Source organism: Melanerpes formicivorus, unplaced genomic scaffold (assembly GCF_026170545.1).
Source record: "Melanerpes formicivorus ecotype bairdi unplaced genomic scaffold, bMelFor1.0.p_v2 SCAF_17, whole genome shotgun sequence".
Taxonomy (NCBI): domain Eukaryota; kingdom Metazoa; phylum Chordata; class Aves; order Piciformes; family Picidae; genus Melanerpes; species Melanerpes formicivorus.
Window position 1 is genome coordinate 4,586,000 of NW_027142369.1, and position 16,636 is coordinate 4,602,635.

Below are 16,636 nucleotides of genomic sequence, written 5' to 3' on the forward strand. Positions count from 1 at the left end.
AGGGTTTTTGATTTTGCTTCTGATTTTCCTTCCCATCTCACCGTCCCTAGGGTGGGGAGGCCATATGAGTAGCTGCATAGGGGTCAGTTGCCAACTGGCTCTAAACCATGACAGCAGTGTTCACCACCATTTTTTATGTTCTTGACATGCACTTGCTTGTTTTGCTTTGGATTTCTGTACTTGGGAGACTACTTGCTATTTTTCCATGGTGTGCACATGGATTTTTTTTACATATCAAATTTGCTAATAGTAAAAGTGAAGTTTTTAATGAAATGCTGGATGAGGGCACAGTCAAAGGAGTTCTATCTGTACAAAATTGAGAGCAAAGTTGTGAGGTTTTGAGCAGAGTGCTCTGTTAGCAATACCAATCTTAGAATTCCTGCAGACCAATGAGATGAGAATACTTCAGGGAAGCTAAGGTACAGCTTCAGCTACCAGCATACCCTTAATATTTTTTTCTTCTAAAGATACAGGTAATTTGTTACAGTTGTTCTGCATTGGAAGTGGAATACATCTCAGTAGTCTGACTGTACTGAGCAACTGGAAATCCCATGAGGTTTTCAAGTCATCTAGGACATAAAAAAAAAAAAAATACTTTTTCCTTTGCATCTGACAAATATTGTCTCTTTCCTAAGTTGCTGACCAGCAAAGAAGAGAGAAACTCAAAAAGAAGATAGCCAGGTGTGAAGAGAAAATGAGTGTGGGTAAAACTGCCTCCCGGTCCAGCTCAAGAGAGAGTGGAAGGCTGCTGCCATCCTCTTTTGGAAAGGTAGATATTTTAATTTTGTTTACTAGATATCATGGTCTACCAGCCTCCCATAATAATAGCGGATCACTGCAGGTTGTGAGGGAGAGCCAGCATATTTCAAGCAGGAGAAAATAGATGAGGGTCTTCATGACGTATGCCCAACACCAAATGCATGTGTCAGCCTTCTGACAAAGATTGCAGGTATCTAGATAAAAGAGTGCTTGTGGTACATTCAGACTCAAGCTACACTTGAATTCTCTTACTTTCATCTCAGCTGAAAGTCCCTTGTCTGTCACTCCAGATTGTTGTTTCCCAAGGCAGAACTTTCAGTTTTCACAAATCTTCCTAGCAGAAGAATTGAGAATCTTTTATTTCCCTACAAGAAGCATCTGAAGGAGCTGGAATTGTTGAGTCTGGAGAAGAGGAGGTTGAGGGGAGACCTCATTGCTCTCTACAATTACCTGAAGGGAGGTAGGAGCAAGGAGGGGACAGCCTCTTCTCCTTGGTGTGAAGTGACAGGACTAGAGGAAATGGTTTTAGTCTGTGCCAGTGGAGGTACAGGCTAGATATCAGGAAATATTTCTTCACAGAAAGGGTTATCAAACATTGGAAAGGTCTGCCCAGGGCAATGGTGGAGTCACCACACCTGGAGGTGTTTAAGCAGTATGTGGACCTGACACTTAGGGATATGGTTTAGTGTTGACCCTTCAGTGCTGGGTCAAGGGTTGGACTGGATGATCTTTGAGGACTTTTGCAACCAGATTCTTTTTGTGATTCTGATTTTCTTGTGGTATCCAAAGTCCTGCTTTGGAAATACATTTCTTATCTAACAGTATACTACTTGCTCAAAGTTACTGAAAATAAAATAGTGCTTAAGCCATCAAAGTAAGTCCTTTTCTGTCTGTATACATAAGTTCACATATTTTGGCTGACATTTCATCCAGATGTGGCATATGTTTCCAAATAATAAATAGCCTAGTAAATTGTATTCTCCTGATCATCACTGTAATTGAGTAATTGCAGTTTAGAACAGAATGATGTTTTAACCTCTGTTAATTTTAACAGCAAATGCTTTGTATGTTGTTTAAATATCTGTAGCCCTTGAGAACATTTCCAAGTAGTACAGAAAACTTCCCTCAGTTTCTTTCTGTGTTTTTACAGTAGGCAGTCCGAGTGTAACCTTATTGCAGTACAGAGAAATAATGCTTTGAAATTAAGTACATTGCTCTTGGTTATGGATGGAAGCACAGGCATGCATAAGAAAAGGGAGGAAATGCTACATTTAATTTTACACTGGGTTTGGTCTTCCATGTTACTGTCTGCAGACTGGGGGTAGAAGTTTCCTTAAATTAATTCACCCCAAAACACATGTAAAGTGTGCTGCATAAATTCTCAGTTTTAAAATGAAAGATTGCACCTGTTGTCTTTAATATAGCATTATAACAGGCTGTTGCTTTTTTCCTTTGTTTTAATATTTTGCAAAATAAAGTCTTTCTAAACAATACCTGTCCCAGGTATTGAAAATGTAGTCTGTATCACGCTAAGAGAAACTGCAGCTTTCCCTGTCTGCTGGCCTCAGGGTGTATAATTCAAGAAACTGTCTGAATTTGAACTTACCAACTGCAAAGTACACTACAGAAAGTGATGTTGGGAGACTTGCCAAATTATTCTTTAGGCACACACATAAAAAGCAATTTTTGGATGTAATATTTTTTTTTTTGCCTCCAGATTTTTTTAACTTTACAAATGCAAGGAATAATCCTCACCAAAATACTGTTTGCCACTTCGTTAATCAGCAGCATTGCTTGCTGCATAGTGGAAAAAAAAAAGTGAAAATCTGTAAGTGAACCTTCTGGTAAAAGGACAGGCTGTGGAAGTAATTGGGCTGTCATATTTTTATGCTAAGGATGAAGCCTTACTTAAACATTTGCCAAAATATACATTGATTCCCTACGCTTGTTTATAAACCAAGGGAGGATTCACCTACATTACTGGTTAGATGTCCTGTAATGCATTGTGGGGATAAGTTAGCCATTCTAATTGTATTCTCTAACCATCAAGATAAATCAGTAGGTGACAGTTGGAAAACAAATTCTAAGGATGCCTCATAAAGCATATGATAATATAGAGGATATTTGCCACAGAGTAATCATATTACTGCCAATGTTCCCGTTCCAATTGTTTTATTAAATTAGGGTATTTCTGGGTTGGGATAGTTTGAAAATTATTTAAAGCAGTCAATCTTAAGAGTACTCTAGGTTTCCAAGGAGGTAATGGCCAGAGTAGAATGTGTGTAATAAGCATCTTGCAATATTACAGGAAGCATGTGAGAAAAAGACAATTAGAATTCTCCTTTGACATTGCCACTGTTAGAATACAAAAGTTAAAGAAATTACTTTCATAGTGTGTAATTTCTTGATTAATGTGCATTTTCCTACATGTATCGATTTAGGAGTAACATAAGTATCTTATGAAAAAATTTAACAACCCTTGTAACTCTGACAAGGTCACTATCTGACTAAATTATAGGCTAAATACATGTTTACTGGATTTGATATATGCGCCTGACTTTCTGTTTTCATAAAGGCTTCATTCATCAGCGTTCCTTGTCTCTGGTTTCAGTAGAGACTGTGCTTTGTGCATGGTAAGATCAAAAAGAAGCAGAAATAATTCTTCTATATAATACATTTATTAAAAGCTCTGTGGTTTAGTCAGTGTATTTTATACACTGAGCCAACTGTGAAACTGAAGAACTATAATGTTTCTTGGGTTTGACTGGCCTGCTTTTTGTTTTGTGCAAGGGTTTAAGTGCACAGGAGCAGTGAATTCTTTATCTGTTGTATCTAGCTATAAATGTAAAGTTACTGTAATATGGGAATTTGCTATGATATGTAATGATCTAAGAAAGTTGTCTCTATAGTGATAAACTAGATTTCGTTGCTGATTTTTTGAAATGATTGATGGTTTTAATCAAAGAGTATTCTGATCAAGGAGATAAAAATATGCCACCTACAGGCATGGGTTAAGATGTGATAGATGTTTATAGTGCCTCATGCATTTCTCTGCTTTTAGCAGAAAACATAAGCTAAGGAGCAGGCTCATTTTCAAATGGCACAATAGAGTAGTCTTTGAGTGGTATCTACAGCAACTAAATTACTTGAGGCACAGTCAAGTGGAGGGGCAGGGAAAGCATAAGAAGACCTGGGAACATCCATACTTCTCATTTGCTCCTCTTTCCCTGTAGTGTAATAATGATGGCTGATGCCTTGAGTGAAAGTTAATCAAAACAGGGTGATGAACTACAGGTAGGGAGGCTGAAAGGGCTGCAAACTTTGTGTGTCTTTGTGGATGTGTAATTTTTAAGTGAGCATTTGGAGACTTAGATTGAAAAGCTTGAGGATCTATAAGCAGCACATTTGTGAGTATCCACTTACATACACTCATGCTTTAATTAATTTACATGTTCTCACAATAACAAAGGCTGTTTGACTGAATCTGGAAATATCATGATATCTATGCATAGAATGGCACTACCATGTGGTCTTTTCACCAGCTGCCAGGGATGGAAAGCTATATCCTAGAGAAATCTGCAGGTTTTTCATTTTTGTTTTTCTGTACAAAGCTGATTTGAGCAAGATTTCACATCCCATGTTTAGATAATCCTATTAATTGGCATTTCCAACTGCCAATGGAATTTTTGAAAGAAATTAATCCATGCAAAAAGTCATTTGGAGGAAGGCTCCTCCCTAGGAGAATAAATGTTCTCTTTTAACCATTTCAAGTATTGTTGTCATTACCTTAGCATTTCAACTCCCTTCCAGCCCTTATTTTTTTGAGACTTACTGATTTCTTAAGAATGACAGTTATGACCATCTGCTTGTACATAGGAAATACAGATTAGGAAACACCATCAACTGTTTCTAATCTCTCTTGTTAATTGTGTATGCAGCACAAACGCATGGCTATCTGAGTTGTCTACTCAAAAGCTTTCTATTTCAAGATTTATTATACTGTTACGATGTTAACAGCCTGAAGATGTATTGTGCCTGCAATAGTTTTGTCAGAATGAGAGATGTGAGTGACTAATGAAAGCAGAAGAACCTTCTGAGCATCAAAGAAAGATGTTTAGATCAGGAATATTAATTACAGATTTCCTCTTTTGAAGCCTTTATCTTGGAGTAAACCTTTACTGCCCAAACAGGCAGACAGTTCAGCCTTCAGATACACAAAGAAACAGTATCAGACACAAGGAACTACGCTGGCAACTTCAAAAATATTTTGAGGAGTGTTGAGAATACTGTTTGTCTGCAGTTTGTCACCAACCTTACAGAAAATTACTGAGAGTAAAAAGTAGGCATCATCAGAAAGGGGTTATTTTGGCTCAGCTAACTGAGAAAAACAAACAACAAACCAACCAATCCCTTTGCATTAGGTGTCAGTAACTAAGGATATTTTGGGGTACTGGAACAGCACATACAGGTCTTACTGATGTGAGAAGAAAGTAGTGTGGAAGTGTGAGGATATGACATGTTTTGACAGCCATGTGATTTGTGACTTTGTTTTGGTGGTAAACTGTCTGCATTTTGTATTAGTCCTTTAAATACACTTTGGCATGTAGTAAATGATAAATTCATCATCTCAAGTTTTAATTTAAAATATTTAAGTGGTTCTCAAAGAAAAAAAAACAAAAGGGTAGATTCAAAGCAGGAACAGTGGCAGTGTTTGAGAAAATGCAGTATTTATACAATAAGAATAATATTGCTTAGAATATTTAAGAACACCCTTTATAGGATTTGAATGATAGAAAATCTGTGTATATTTACAAGCTATATTATTAATTAGCTTAATATGCTATACTAATTAACTAGTAATATAGTACTGTCCTACACTATAAAGTAGGTTGCAATGTCATGAATTTTCAACTAATATATAAGGATTTCAAAGCTTGGTTGTTTGATTTTTAATTTTTTACCCCCCTTACTACCTGCCCCAGTAGGAAACTCACAAGAAGTATTGATAGTCTTGCAGAATTCCCACAGGTACCTTCTTTTATAATTCATTTTGCCTCTCTTGTTGGCATTCAGGCCATTGCCACTTTCTGCTGGAGCAAATCACACATCCAACCTTCAATCCACATTTCAATGATCAGTATTATTTTCAAAAAGTGAGGCATTCCTGAGGATTTTCTCCAGGTTTATATTGCACTCAGCCAGTGAAGCACCTCTAGAATTTCCTGGAATCCATGCTTCAGCATTAGTGTCTCAAACTAATTTCCAGATGGATTAATTATAAGATCAGATTGGGCTGCAGGGTGAATCTGTGTCTTCTCAGCTGGCAGTTAGGGTTGTATGTCATTAATAAATGCGTATCACAGCATCTGCTGAAGTTACATCTTATTGAATCCACTATTTCTTAGGCTTTCTATTGGGAAGTTATCCCTTCAGTGACTTAGCAACGTAATGCTTCCTCTTAATAGCTCTTACTTGTTTGATAGAAGCACAGTAGACATGAATGGAACATGTATGGAAATCTATGTCCCTTTTTCCCTTTCTTCATTGCAGAATTTTATGGCCTGTCCAGGTTCCTCCTTGTCTTTCTGTTCTTTGTACAGATGGTGGAGGCACATCAGCAACTTAATCTCTGTGTTGGTCTATCTAAACCTAAACATCCTTAATTGCCTCAAATGCAGTGATTCCTTGACTTTTAAGCATTTATTGAGCCTTTGGATGAAAACTCCTGGTTTGATGTAGCTATCAATATTCTGTCCAAAACGTGTGTCAGTTAAGCAAACCATGGTCCAGTGATGAGGTTGTAAAATTTGTTACCACTCAGGCTGCTCACTTTACAAAAAGTTTGACATAGTTTCTACATAGAAAATAGCTCTAAGCTGGTAAGGATAATAGCTAGGTCCACCAACTTGAGCAAAGCTGGTAACTTGCAAAGCAATTAAGTCTTAATATTATTTTTTTTTTTTCCCCAGAGTTTCTTGGAAGTAGAAGACAGAGATGATGTCTTCCCCTGTGCTCAGCAGGCACAGTACCTATCAAGAGCACTGTCTCCTTACAGCGAGCATGGCTTTGTTCGCTCCAGTCCAGTCCAGTATGCCAGAAAAGGTTCTCGGAATACATCTAATGCATCAAACTCAAGTGTCAGTTCTTCAAGTACACCAAGAAAACGCTCTGGACTCTCATGCAATTGCTCCACTGATAGTTTCGTGAGCATTAGTCATTCGCAGAGGTGTCGAGGAAGCAACTCCAAAGTACAGAGCGGGGATCTTCTGGACAGGCATTCTGAATTCTTTACCGATAGCCAAAAGCCTTTTACTCCACGCACCTTAATATCAGGTGCTAAATCTCTGCTGTCAGAGTACAGGTATTACACTCCTGCTCGGAGGAAGAAGAAAAAGCACTGCAAGCAGCATGCTGAAGCACAAACACAGACTGATGTGATCAGGTACAGAGGTTAAAAACTTTATTTTGAAACTGTGGAGTTTAGATGTCATCAGAACAGTATCTTCATAAAACCAACACATTTGGCACTCATTTACACTGTATGAACCCAGAATAATAAGTTTGAAATTACTCTAGATATGCCTTAGCAAAAGTAGAGCAGAATGTGGTTTTTCCTTTTTTTAACTGGCATATTTTGTTGTCTTCACTCTGGAGGAACTGGCTTCATTTGTACAAACTGGATTCAGATTGGCACTAAATCAAAACTGTAGGGTCTTGCATCTGCTGGGAGTAGTCATTCCCTCTATCTTTTTTTTGTTCTCTCTGGTATATAGTTGTGCTTTCTGTCTTCTAAAGAATTAACCACTGTGAGCATCCCTACTGTTGCTCCTCTAGTCTCATACTTTCCAATTCATTAACAAAGCATACAAAAATCCCTTTGTTTTAAAGTTTTGAATACTGCTTTTTATTGTCTTCATTTTAATGCCTTCATATAGATCCTATATAAAATATTTTATACAACATGAATGTCTTTTTCTGGTATTGAATTCCTTAGCAAATTACAGTTTTTCATTTAGCTTTGTTTGTACTGATGCTGCCTCCTAAGGAGAAATATTTCTTTTGTGCCCACATGTCTAACTCTGGTTTTGTCCTAGAGCAAAGTTGGAATTTCACTAAAGTTATGATAGTTTTGGATCCATATTGCAACTGTTCATTTTCTGGTTGTGTGCTATATTTTCATGATGCATTTTTATGTATAGGATCATTTCCATTCTCGATTTTGAACAATTATTTTGGATAGTTTAGCTATCCTTTGTAAACACCCAGCCAGATAGTGACTTTGGATCACCTATGTATGACTGTTGTCATCCTTCAAAATCAATGATAACTTAGTTTTATTATGTGAATAGAAGTGTGACAGAAATGTTCTAGCTGTCTGAGACATTTTTGTACTAGGGCCCATTCAGATTGCTGGGAAATTTCCACAGTGGCAGTAGTATTCTCAGCCTACAGATTTTGAAAGTAGCCTTCCTGGAAATCTAATATATCTCTCAATTTTATAGCCTTCCATCTTCAGACAAAGCACCTGAGAGAACAGTCAAGACTGAACAGCAGAAGATCACATTAAAGGTAATTCATCTCTCAAATCATCTGGACCCTTCACTGTCATTTTGGAGTATGTACTTTATCTGCCACAGCAGTATACAACTGATTTCTTTTTCTTTATTGTCATGAGGTGATTTAGTTCTGTAAAGAAGAGTTTCAGAAAAATGACTGTAAACAATGAGGAAAAAATACTGAGGCATTTGAAGAGATCTTAGGATATTACAAAACTGTAAACTTCTAATAAAGATTTTATGTCTGTGTTATAGGCTGAAGATAGAAGATACACTGTTGATGAGCCTGAGAGGGGAAGAGCTCCTTTGCCATACACCTTTCCAAGGTACCTGATTTATAGCTGCTTCTTAGGCTATAAGCCTTCACTACCAGTTCTCTGTATAAGCCTGTTCTCACAGGAATTTTATTTGTTAGGTTTCTCACACCAGTAGCCTTTCCCAAATGCAAAATTATTTTCTTGTGTACATGTGAGTATAAATCTGAGCTTACAGATTATGTATTTCTTATACAATACTACAACTAAATAATGGATTAGTATTCCAGTTAGTATTTCCTTTAAAAAAAAAAAAAAAGGCTCTTCAGACATCTTGCCTTTTGCATCTATGAGCTGCAGGAATTTAGACCAGAACCACATCCCACATCTTTTACTGAAAACTTAACTCTCTGATTTAGAATATTGACTACAATACAAGGACAGTTTTGAAAATCAGGCCAGAACCTCAGGGCTCCCAGCTGAGTCTACTCATTGCTGACCTAAAGGTCATGCATGACTTGCTGATTTTCTCTCTAACCTTTTCTTGTGAAGACATTTTTACCTGAGGAAAGAATTGTAATCTGAGTTTTTAAAAAGGCCTTCTTATGCGTAGGGGAGGTCTGTGCAGCATCTGAAGTGACACAGAGATGTTTTGAGATACTAGAGCACTGCATCAAGTGAGGTGTTAAAATGCTCTTCAACCTTTCAGGCTTCATTGTAAGCAGTGGATTTTCCTCCTGGGGCAGGGCTTAGGGGTGTTCCAGTGTGTTGTTTTTTCCCAAGCGGAACTGGGGTAATGACACAGCCTGGCACCAGAAGAAAGTGAGATGCAAGACAGGCTTTTTAGAATGTTGCTCTCTTTCTTACTCTGATTTTCTTCTTAGAGAGACGTTGTTGTATTCTCAGCAGTCTTCAGCAAGGAGGACTGTGAATGTGGAGTAAGTATGCTTAAACCATTTATCTGCTAGTTCACAACATTACAATAGAAACTATTCCTCAAAACCGATGAGCTTGAAACAGCAAATGAAGGCTAAGAAGAAACTTGTCAATTCTCCCATAGATGGTGAACAAGACTGAATTGTTACACAGTGCTTCAAAATCTCCATGTGCATCTAAAAATTAAGAGAATTCATTTTAACTTCAGAAGAAACGCAGACATCTTCTCTTATCCCACGGTTTCACTTTAAACATTTCCAGTTCTTTTTTGGCAAAACCAAATGTCAAGCGTGATGGCATTCTGGCCACATTTCTGCACTGAAATTTGATGAGAATTAGAAGAGACTTGAGTTACATTCAGAAGCACTATAAATGCTTTCTTATTGGAACTCGGAAAAGCTATTTAATTCTTTGTGCTGTAGGACCATCTTGTTCTTGCTAACTTGAAGGGTGTAGTATAGGTATCAGATCAGCTGTAAGTATCTTTCATGACTATAGAAGGAACCAAAGTGACAATCTTTGGGCTGGATGACAAATTTGACGTAATGGAAGTCATGCAAGATGTATCCCATTTTTTTTTGAACTTCTGTTTAGACTGGAGGATGATTTGGTAGAGTTCGATTGGATACTGTGGGATATTTAGAAAGATGCTATGAAAGAGAAACAACACCGAACTGGTTTCTTTTGGGGTTTTCTTTCTTGTTTTCCAAACAGAACTCCAAACTTTTGAAGTCTCCAATTTAGAGCAATTGGCATCAATATGGCTTTAAGAGGTATTAAAATAGAGAGACATTTGATCAAAGAGGTAAAAGCTCTATCTCACACTAACAAGGATTTTGAACATCAAAGAGTTGTTGTTTGAAAGGAATGGAGGCTGTCAAACAAGCATGCACATTTTTCTGAGCTTCCATTGAGGACTAGCAATTTTCAGCTGCAGTCAGATTCTTTAGAAGCAACTTTGGAAGCCTTTACTCAGAGCATCAAAGTGCAGTTGTGCACTGTTTTCCCAGTTAGTAAACTTTTCTTTGTAAGTGCAGAGCAGGTTCTGAATACTTTCTAAGATGTACTGATTAGCTCACTCAGATTCACTGTGCTAATTTATACCACAACAGAAAGCATAAACACAGAGCACCATAGTGGCCTTTCTAAAAGTCTAGTATTTTGCATGGTGTTTATGATTATTCAAATTGAAAAGGCCTTAGTTTGTCTAGATGGAATTAATATTTGAAAAGTACCATCTGGTGCCAAGAAGTAGGTAATCTTAATGGCATTTCCTATAAAGGTGATGGGAGCTGTGCAATCTAATATGTATCTCTGTTTTAAAACATTCCACACTGGATTTTCTATTTTCCCTGCAGAGAGGAAGAGCTTTTATATTTACCTTTCATTGAAGATGTAACAAATGAAATTCTTAGCCTTGGGCTGTTTTCTAACAGGTAGGTTACAGTTGTGTTCAAATTTATAATGCTGGACTCTGTAGGAGAGGGAAGTAGTGTTCAGTGGTAATTTATTTACTCTTAAGAATATATAGATACAAAGTTAGAATAGGACAGACCAGACCAGGTTGGAAAAGACCTTTGAGATCATCAAGTCCCTATCACCCAACACCATCTAATCAACAAAACCATGGCACCAAGTGCCCCATCCAGTCTCTTCCTAAACACCTCCAGTGATGGTGACTCCACCACCTCCCTGGGCAGCACATTCCAGTGGCCAATTACTCTTTCTGGGAAGAACTTTCTCCTCACCTCCAGCTTAAACCTCCCCTGGCACAGCTTAAGACTGTGTCCCCTTCTGGTGCTGGGTGCCTGGGAGAAGAGACCAACCCCCACCTGGCTACAACCTCCCTTCAGGTAGTTGTAGAGAGCAATATGGTATTCATACAGCTGTTGAACAATGCTTCCAAGTCCTCTTCCTCCAGGCAGGAATCTTAGTACTCCCATTCAGCTATGAAATAAAATTTAAAAACTACAGTAATTAATTTATGTAGGTCTGTTAAAAGTTGTCTTTCTTCTTGTGAAACCATTTAATTGTTCCTTTGTAGAGTTCTGGAACAACTGTTTGAGTGTCATATACAAGAAAACAAGAATCGTTTGGATGAGGTAGGTAATGCCCCTGTAATGTTTTCTCTCTCTGCATGTGACTTCAGCAATGTTTCCAGAGCAGTGTAAAGGCACTGCTGTATTTGCAGGTAAAGGTAACCATCTCTCTCCATAAATGAGATTTGGAGATTCACAGATCACAGTAGAACAGGAGGCACAGTCACAAAAAAAGAGACTCTAGTCAGCTCAGTTTGGTGACACTCCCAGTATAATTTAGACACAATTGCAAGCTGCTTCCCTTTCCTTATGTCAGAATTAAGCCCTGAGTTCTGGGCACACAGGCGCTGTGGAGCTGGAGTACTCTCACCTCTTTCTTCCTTCACCCCCTAGAGCAAAATGCGCCACTGGTTGGATGTACTGAAAGCAGACCTTGGCTGCAGCCCAGGCAGCAGTGCAGAACAGATCCACAGAGGCTGGGAAGCCTTTGACTCGCTGGATCTGCAAGAGTTTGATACAATGTATGGGCTCGAGCTTACCAATGAAAGAAGTCAGATGCAAAGAAAAGCTACAGAAAGTGAGGAATTCTTTGGGACCATGGATTTACCACTGAAGGAACCAAACCAGTGTGAATCACCAGTAATCAGAGAAGGGTCAAAGGAGACACAGAGCAATGATGACTTTTCACAAGATGTCACTGAAATGATGGATGGTGGGACAGAGTCTGATTCTTGCGTGAAAGCTGAAGAGGACCAAAAAACTTCACCCTCATGCGAGGCAACTTTAAACTTGGTCACTTGTGACAGTGATTTGGAAGCCACCAAAGAAATGGATGATCTTGAGGAAAGCTTTGCAGAGGCCCTTCATATCTCACAGGACTACTCATAATAGTAGCCAAAGCTCAGCTATTAAGTAATGATAGAGCAGTTCTGTAGAGAACTGTCATTTCTTAAACAGCAGTAAATGTATTTATTTTCAGTTTATTTTAGTTTTAAATAATGATAAAAACTCTCCAGCACTGGGCATTAATTAACCTCTGTATTAATGTAGAGTCTAAAGGATATCATGTCAGTTATTTTAAAAAATCATGTGTATTTTGTCTATAATTGTATAACTCAGAACTTTTGAGAATATTAAAATTAGCTTTATATTTTTAGAAATCTGTAATAGTAAGTTATGAAATATTTATTGGGGGGGTGGGGGTGTTATTTGTAATAAATAAATTCATTGCTAGGGCAGTTGTGGTCCTGGTACAAAGATCCAAGGTTTTGTAATCTGCAAGAATCTAACTTAACCACATCAAAACCCTGTATACAACATACCTGTAGGGCAAACATGGAGCTATTTGTCCACCCTCAGAGAGGGCTTTGTTTGTTGTTAAATCCTACTGAGGCAGCAATTCTTATAATCACCTTTTGTCCTGTTACTGTAGAGCATAAGAACATACCCTTTCCTAGCATGACCTAGAGTGAAATTAGGAATGAGCGTGGACAGGCAACTTTCTGAAGATAATTTGGTGCTGGTAAATAGTCATTCCTTCTCCAGCCCTCAACCATGAGCTCATTTGTCTTATTCCTTACACCAACAGGTATAAAGAGCTGTTTTGCAGTATTAGCTGTTCTCAGTCTTTGCCTAACCTCCTGTCAGCTTTCTGGCCTGAAAAGTACATTTATCTCTAGCTACTGCATATGGCAGCTCTTGAACTGTTTAATACACAGCTCTTTTGTTTGTTTTATATGCAGCTCTTAAGCTGTTTAATCCTAGTTGTCCATGATTCAGCTGCTATTTCTGGAAAGTGAAGACTGCAACACTTTTCAGACTGCACAACACTAAACTACACAATTCAATTTTCTGCATTAATGGCAACTTTGCCATAGAATTCTTGCATCAAGCTTTGGGTCTGAAACAAGCTTGAGTTTGGTACTGATTGAAGACTAGGACTATCTAGCAAGAGACACATAAGATAGCTTGTACTGCAAATGAAGCACAAGTGGTTTGCTTTATGATTAAAGTTTAAATTAGTGGATGCATTGCACAAAATCAGCCCAAATTTATTTGTCTAATCAGAGTACAGCTTTTATCTGGCATTCACACAACTACAGAATGAGCTTACGGTTCCAAGGAAACACCAGGCAGTCTTGCTGTAGGTGAGGAACTATAAAAAGCCATAGGACCTGGATAAAGCCTGTCCCCAAAGACCTCTTAGGGTTGGTCTTAATCTGCTTCCTCCAGTGACAAAGCCAGTTGGTTGTGGTTGCAGTTGATACATACAACTGCTACCACCTGCCTCTGCAAGCAAGATGACTGATTGCAGCTGTATCCCCAATAGACATACACCACTGCTTTATCTGTGAAGCATGAATGTGGTTTTTTGGGAAGAAAAAAAAATCTCTGAAGTACTCTATAGAGAAAGCAAATCAAAAGCAACATTTCTGGCACAGGTGTCAGCATTTAGTGCAGCACATAATTCCCCCCCACAAACAAAAAGAGCAAAAGGCACTTTCCTGGCTGCCTTGGCCACAATAATAAATTACCCTTGTTGACAGTGACAGCAGACTAAGGTTTATTTTAGCCATGTAGATGTGGCTGTGCAGATGGGCACCAGCCTTTCATCTGCTGCACTCAGCTGGCTGGCTTGTAAATCTGGCCTGCAGCTTGAGTGCTCTGGCTCACTGAAAAGTAGTTCAGATAACGTAAGGGTTTTGCATCCCTGTTAGAGCTTGCTTTGTTGGAAAGGCACACCCTGTTCACTATTGTTCAAAGCCCCTTTCCCATTCCCAAGGAAACTCCTCCATTCTTCACTCCACAGGGGGAGGGGAAGTCTCAGGGTGGCCTGGTTAGAAAACTGAAGTGTGGTTAGCTGTATACAAGTATAAGGCCTCTTTGGCCCTTAAGCAGGACTTCACCTACTCTTGGCACCCTTGCCTCTACTCTGCCCTGCTGAGGCTGCATCTGGAATTTTATGTCCAAGTCTGGGCCCCTCAGATCAAGAAGAATCTCAGGGAACTGCTTGAAAGTGTCCAGCACAGAGCCACAAAGATGATGAAGGGAGTGGAAGGAAAGGCTGAGCTGGGTCTCTAGCTTGGAGAAGAGGAGACTGAGCAGTGATCTCATTCACGTTTACAAAAATGTGAAGGGCAAGTGTCAGGAGGATGGAGCCAGGCTCTTCTCGGTGATGTTCAATGATATGACAAGGGCCAAGGGGTGCAAGGTGGTGCATAGGAGGTTCCACCTAAACAAGGAAAAACTTTCACATTTAAATTCCACAAATTAACAAAAAAAACCCAACCAAACACCACCACTAAATACTATAGCAGTGAAAGTGGTCATGACATCACCTTACAGAAAGGTGCAAATAATGACACACTCATTTTCTGTAGCATGAGTAATATGAATATAAACAAAACCAGTTCCTTGGCCTGTTCCCTGTTGATGAGCCATCTGAATACCAATGGCATTTTTTTCTGGTTAGATGGAACTTAAAAGACTAAGCAAATTCATTAAACAGACCTTTTACAAAGAAAGCATCTGTCTGCCTAAACTGTAACTGTGAACATTTCTGGGATTCAGAGTGAAATCTCCAGTGAAGTACCAGACCACACACTCCAGTATCCCCGCCACTGGTGCAGTCAGCCCAGTCCAAGGAACTAGTTCCTCACTGTACAGCTGCTCCCACTGGAAAATGGGGAAAACCCACTCCAGATAAAGGTTTACTACATAAACTAATTGATTTTATCTACAGACCCAAAAGCAAATTCTGGCTGTCCATGGTGTAAAACTTTATCCCTTTTATTCACATTTACTTTAAAGTGGTGCTTGAAACACAAGTTGTTTAAGCAACCTGATAGGTAAGCCAAACCCACATCACTGATATGATTAATCAACAGCACAAGCTTTAGGGGTTTTTTGTTTGTTTTTTTCAGAGGGGGGCAGGTGTGGGGTGTGTGGTGTGGTTGTTGGGTTTTTTTCTCATCACTTTTCACTTGATATACTCGGGTGTTGGCACAAGCAACAGATACTCATAACACCATTACACATATGAACGCTTCAGAAGTAAAAACCTTGGGAGCAGTCAGCAGCTATGACCTTCAATGCAAAAACTTGTTTCTGCCCAGATTTCTGTGATGAGCACAGGCATAATAACATCCTTTACTTCAGAGGTGCCAAAGCCCTCTATTATAACTTCGCTCTGCAACAGACTGACCTCTTATCTTTCAAGCTTACAGTTTGCTCATCATCACTCGCTCTTGTTTTCAAAGGTAGGATTCTGTTTATTTAGGAAGCAAAGTGGGACTTTTGGTCATTTGAAGTAACAATGATGACGATGAAAAGAAAATGTGCTTAGATATCTTAGGGTTGACCAGAAAACAAAAACCTGCAATCAAAACCCAAGCTGTCATTTTATCCCTGATCAATACCAATCTGAGAGCCTACACTTTTTTTCATTTAGGCTTAGTTGCAAAATGACTAAAAATTAATAAAAAGGGGGAAACCTACAGAATTGTAACTCAGAGTGCATTTCATGGAGTTATGGGAAACACCAGAATCCCACTCTTGGGTTTGGCCACCTGGAGCATACACTGATAAAGCAAGTTCAAAGCACTACAGCTGCATGATGTCTCTACAGCCACCAAACCTTTCTTCTCCCTGGCACTTCCCAGGCACTTCGCCTACTGTTCTCAGGAGCCAACGCCTGGTCTGTACACAGACTACAAGGAACAAAACAGCAAGCAGTGATTTTAATAAAAACTATTTCTTTCTCCCCAAAACAACCAAACCAGATACAAGTAATCTAGCCTTAGTATTTCCTTTATCAGCAGTGAAATCTGCTTCATTCAGAAACAGCCATCTCCAGTTTCTATTCCAAGTAGCAAAGCAAGCGATACGCAAACAGGTGAGTGGTAAATTAATCTGCCACACCAGCCCCTGCGCCAGAATGGGTCACAACCAGTCAAGGGATCCAGTTTCAAAGCCTCTAGCAGATTGTGGGCCAGCGGAAGCTGAGCATGTCACAGGGATAAAGCATTGCTGGGAAGGGAAAGAAGAATCAGCAGTTATCACTGCCATAAATCAGTTGAGTGGTAGAGTACCC

At 39.0% G+C, this 16,636-nt stretch overlaps 1 protein-coding gene across 2 annotated transcripts in view; it reads left to right on the plus strand.

Annotated features, from left to right (window-relative positions):
- The window catches only part of SPATA7 (spermatogenesis associated 7), a 32,945-nt gene extending 17,886 nt beyond the window's left edge, over window positions 1-15,059 (plus strand). For both annotated transcript variants that reach the window (XM_068148728.1, XM_068148729.1), the window contains 8 exons: window positions 636-769; window positions 6,729-7,201; window positions 8,262-8,328; window positions 8,571-8,641; window positions 9,454-9,507; window positions 10,864-10,941; window positions 11,550-11,607; window positions 11,938-15,059. In XM_068148728.1, coding sequence (XP_068004829.1) covers window positions 636-769; window positions 6,729-7,201; window positions 8,262-8,328; window positions 8,571-8,641; window positions 9,454-9,507; window positions 10,864-10,941; window positions 11,550-11,607; window positions 11,938-12,432 — 1,430 coding nt within the window. In that variant the 3' untranslated portion in view covers window positions 12,433-15,059. The remainder of the gene's footprint in view (window positions 1-635; window positions 770-6,728; window positions 7,202-8,261; window positions 8,329-8,570; window positions 8,642-9,453; window positions 9,508-10,863; window positions 10,942-11,549; window positions 11,608-11,937) is intronic.
- The last annotated feature ends 1,577 nt before the right edge of the window (window positions 15,060-16,636 follow it).